The 5,159-nt window shown below is 37.4% G+C and overlaps 1 protein-coding gene across 1 annotated transcript in view; it reads left to right on the forward strand.

The window, feature by feature from the left end:
- Window positions 1-4,900: 4,900 nt before the first annotated feature.
- Window positions 4,901-5,159, forward strand: part of MYCT1 (myc target 1) — a 21,573-nt gene continuing 21,314 nt past the window's right edge. The window contains exon 1 of the mRNA XM_010132807.1: window positions 4,901-4,952. Coding sequence (XP_010131109.1) covers window positions 4,901-4,952 — 52 coding nt within the window. The remainder of the gene's footprint in view (window positions 4,953-5,159) is intronic.

Raw genomic sequence — 5,159 nt, forward strand, 5'->3', positions numbered from 1 at the left:
GTCTACTAAGTATCATGCTTCAGCACTGCAGGTCTTGGGAGGTTAAGGGAAGAACTGGGTGGAAAGACCAGAGTCGGATGTCTATTGCCCTGTCCTTTTACCTCCAGCATCATAGATGAAGTTGTGCTTCAAATGCTGTACTCTGAGGACATATTAGCAAATCTCTTTCCTAGATTGTAAAATTGTGCAAAACTGCCAAATTTGACTATTGGATAAAAATTTTCCACCCCTTGAAAAGCCTATTAGTGGATTTGATTTTCATCTACTGAATGGGAAGTGATTCATGAGATGCATTTGTAGGAGAACAGCGAACCAAGAAGGATTTTTTGTAGTGCTGATTCCAGTTCTCTGCCTCTATGAGCAATCATGCCATGTAATCCCTTAGTAATTTATCAAGCTACAGCTTGAAGATTGAAGCTAGGTGATTTTATTCCTCCATTTTACCTAAGTAATTCCTTGCTAGGAAAGAAATCTTAGACAACGACAGAACTTTGTGTTTTTCTGTTCTGGGATAGTTACCCACAATTTAGTCTCCTGATAAAAGTTTGAATTTGGGTCCAAACTTCTAGCTCCATGCAGGCCACAAAAACTATTATGCATGCTGTGGAATACAAAACAGTGAGAGAGAAAGTTCCTGACTTCCTGTTAGCCCCCTTCCTCTTTCACCTCCTTGTGTCCCCAAGGGTGACCCCCATTACCCTTGTGCGCAGCTGGACCCGCACAAGCCCCATAATGCCAACTCTCAGCACCACACTCCCTAGCTATTAGTTACTGGCTGTGGGAATACAGCACAGAGATGCTAAAACTGGCTTTTGCCCCCACTTACTGCTGTTTCTTCCAGCAGAACCCACTGCCCTTTAACATTAAGTATCTGAGATATATCAACCTAGATCAAACAATTTTTTTTTCTCTCTGGCCTGAAGTTTAGCCAGTGCTGAAATGCATTAATGTAACACATATATAGCTCTGCACCCTTTTATAATTCCCCCCACCTCGCTTTCCCACACGCATATAAATGTGCAAACACAGTCTTCACTATCACAAATACCATGAAAAAGATCAATAATCTGAAAATGTCTGGCTGGCAGAAGAGGAGGGCTCTCCTCTGCCTCTTTTTATGTCTCTCAGTCACCTTTCACTAGACTATTTGAGACTTCCATGTAAGGGGAAATATACAGTTTCAGAGCTTTGAGTTGAATAATGGATCTAAAAATTTTATATAGTTTCCAGTAAATACAAAGTGTATTCACATTCTGCACAGCAACATTATATTCCCAATCATGTAATGGTACATAATTAACAATGAGGGACCTTCATTTTATGTCCTTAGAATTTCACACTTCCCAAAAATGTTGAATGTCTAAAATTATCATGTATTTCTTACCCACAATTCTTTTTCAGAAAAATCTGAAGAAAAATTAGTAAGATGTAATACACTCCTGGAAACCAAGGTTTTTCTGGGATGACGATGTTACTGCAGCCATATTTCTTTTCATAGCAGGTATATCATGTCGAAAGGTGTATTCTAATAGATCCAGCATGTAGAATTAGGCTATTTAACCTCTAGCCGGTAAACTGAAGATATATGCTGTTTGATCTTGAAGACGATTTAAGTGAGTCATTAAAGGCAGAAAATTTGAGCTGTAGTTTCTCTGTCTTTTATCACATTAAGAGCAGCATTTAAAATGGATAGCTTGATGGGAGACAGGAACATTTTTCATCACTGGTCAAAGAACAAAAATTCCTGAGTTTTTCTTCATGCATCCGGAGAGCTGTAAAACGAACCAAGGACAAATATGAAGCTGCTGAAATATCAAACAATTAAAGGAAATCCCAGCCTAAATCATAATCTCCAGATGGAAAGTGTAAAAAAAAAAAAAGTTTCACCGGATGCTCATTCTACTCTTTTTTTTTCTTTTTCAGTGAACTCTGCTTACATTTGAAATAAAAAGATTGTGTGGGTTCATGCAGGAGCATTCAGCATGTATACATATGTTTCCTCAAGAAGTGCCAATAACAGTAAGCAACTGAAAAGTAGTTTTCAGCAAGTTGCTTTAAAATTCTGACACAGTGTTCCTTTTTTGCATCTTGTGACAGTGGTATGACCCTTCCATCTGGCAGTGATTGACAGTATGTAAGATCTGGGTTCCATTTGTAGGGCTTACTGGTCATACTAAAACATCATGAGGACCATGAGTCCTGGCCAGCTGAAAAAGTGGTTTCAACTAAATTAATCACTATGCACCCAGTAAAGTATCTCTTCGTTGTAAGTGTTCTGTTAAGCAGAAAACATCTAGCTGATCGGAGGTTATTGGAGGGCAAAAAAAGAGAGAAGAATCATACTATATCAATGGGAAAAGCATAAATGCCTCAGAGAAAGCAACTGCCAGAGCAGGCAGGCAATGGTGCTGAGTCCTCTCACAACTGCACATGGCCAAGGAAGCAGGGGGCTCTTCACCTGCCAGCACTACCTTGTATACCTACAGTTTGGTTGCCCACATTTTTTCCAATATGAGATGATATCCATTGCATTTACTTCCACTGCAAGTTCTCTTTCTTCAGGTTAGGGCTTGTGCTGTATTAAATTTAAAGCACCTCCCCTCATTTACTCAATACATTCAAAACCTTTAGGGACAGAATTCAGTTCCTCTTTACAAGCAGTAAAAGAATGCTCATTTCATTGGGATTGAACTCAATGTCAGAAATGTATTTGACAGCTTGTCCTCTACATACCTCTGTCTCCCATCAGTCAGAAGCAACAGTGTGTTATACTTGCCAATATAATGAATGGTGATGAGTATTCTTATCCATGAAGATGCCTTGAGTTAAGATGATTTTATTTTCAGGAAAAGATACTTCTCAACAGAGAAAAATGAAAGAACTAATGGGGTTACTAAGAAAATTAATTCTTGCAGTACTCAGAATAAAATTAATAGAAACAAAATTAGTCTAATATTTGAAATAATAAATTATAACAAGTGTCAACCTGCTTTTGGGGTGAAGAAGATTCCATTTTAATCATGACATCTCAGGATTTAATATGCTGTACCTATTTTAGATAAGTTCTGTTTTGCAAACGTGTAATTCTTTCTTTTTCTTGCAAGAGTAAACAGTGGAAAGATAGTTTGAAACTGATCTGAGAGAGCCTCCTGATTAGTATATCATTGTAAGCTCACATCACCTTGGTTCATTTAAAACTTTATTTGCTACAACTTAGTGATAGGCATATGGCCCAGGTAAGCCTTCTGGTGGTCCAGCTTCTCTCATCTGCTGCTGACAGTTGCCCAAATCTGGTGTTTGTTTCTGAGGAAAGCGAGAGAACTCCAATATTGGAATACTAAGTCCAGAGAGAAACTGCCATGTGTTTTCTGATTGCCATTGTCTTTCTCACAGAGCATTATGGTTCATATTTCATACACTTGATAATATGGAAAGTTATCAGTACAAGTGTCCATGTTTGAACTCAGCCGCTTCTCAGCTAGATTAAGGTCAGTGTTTAATTCTGTTTTACAATTATAATCTTAATAGATGCATTCCTTAAACCAAAATCACTAAGTTTCCTCATTTTATAATCTACAATACTTCACTTTTGTGGTATTTCCATCTACTCTTAGAGCGCAAAACTAACCCTAGTCATAGAATTCTTTAATCTGGATGTTTTTAACATCTGCTCTGATATCTATGTCCTGACCAAAGCGACTAATCCCAGAATTTCTCATCAAGTTGGTTCTTGTTCACAAACATCTGAAAATCAGATATTTTTCATTCAGATGCTTAACTCCTCTGTATTTGGATATAACTTTTTAAATACCAGCTTTGAAAGCCATCAGTCTTCCATTAAACATCAGAGTATCTTTACTCAGTACTTTTTAAAATCTGTTTCATGCAAAAAAGTTGAAAAGAAAAACAAATCAAAACAAGATTCAACATTAAAATTAAATATTTTTAAATTTGGAGGATTCCTGATATTCATTGTGAAAAATAGATGCAGCTAATTCTGGTTTATTGAACAACGGACAAACCCCCACTCCCCCAAGCCCCCCCAAAAAATCAGGTACTACAGAACATGTCATATAAATACAAAATCACGCATTTTATTGATCCCCATATATTCGCCATTAATTCTGGGCCGGTGTCATTCAATATCTTGGCTATTTTCTTTTGTAGGTGTGTTATTATTGCTATTTGTTATATTTAGCAGGAAAACCAACAGGGAATTAACACTGCATTGTATTATTGTCCAAAAAATTAGCACAAAGCTTGAATGTGTTCCAGGGAACTTGTATTTTAGAATCGGGTGTGGAAAGGAATTGGCAAAGGAAGTTTGAAGTACACTCATTAAAATATTAATGCCAACGGTTACACTGTAAGGCCCAGCCAGTTCCTCAAACTAGCTGAGGAACAAGGTGAACACTTAAGGATCTTCTTACCCTTAATTAATATCCTAAAGATATGGCATTTATTAAAAGCCTCTTGTCACATTTCTTCCTTAATGAAAACTCCCACCAAATACAAGTGCTTTTCAATGTTTAAGGAAAGTCTTCAACACAGAAAACTGTTGAAGGAAGGAGAAAGGAATTTTCATCTCCCTATCTCTGGACATTTTGGGGGTCAAAAAGTTTGAGAGAAGGAGGAGATTTGGTATTGTTCTGAGTCAATTTGCTCTGGCTGAGGAAATGACGAGAAGGAAACTATTTCCCCGTCTGGGGAACCATGTGGTGTTTCAAGATAAGGCAAGCACTTGCTAATTTGAGTCCACAAGCAGGAAACGTGATACATCCATTTCCTTTCAGGCAAACAACACTGGCTGCACAAAAGCATTCTACTGCTAAATCTCAAACGTTCAGAAACCCACTGCTCCTCTGTGGACATACCATTCTGTATTTGTTATTTGGATGTTATGGATAGAAGCCGTACTTACTCTCCAATCACATGGCCACCAAAGTTCTGGGGTAAGGATTTTGATTCTTTTTCTAGAATACCATTAAAATAGATGCTGAGATTCACTGGTGATTGCCTTAAAAAATACATCTAGGTATGTTCAAGCCTCATGTTGGAAGAAAAAAGTAGTGAATAGGTTTTGTATTTCTTGCAGTGCAAAAGATTGTTTTCGAAATGTTCCTTTGACAAAGTTTTACCACGTTTTTAAACTAAACGAG

This window comes from Buceros rhinoceros, unplaced genomic scaffold, assembly GCF_000710305.1.
Source record: "Buceros rhinoceros silvestris isolate BGI_N320 unplaced genomic scaffold, ASM71030v1 scaffold5693, whole genome shotgun sequence".
Taxonomy (NCBI): Eukaryota; Metazoa; Chordata; class Aves; order Bucerotiformes; family Bucerotidae; genus Buceros; species Buceros rhinoceros.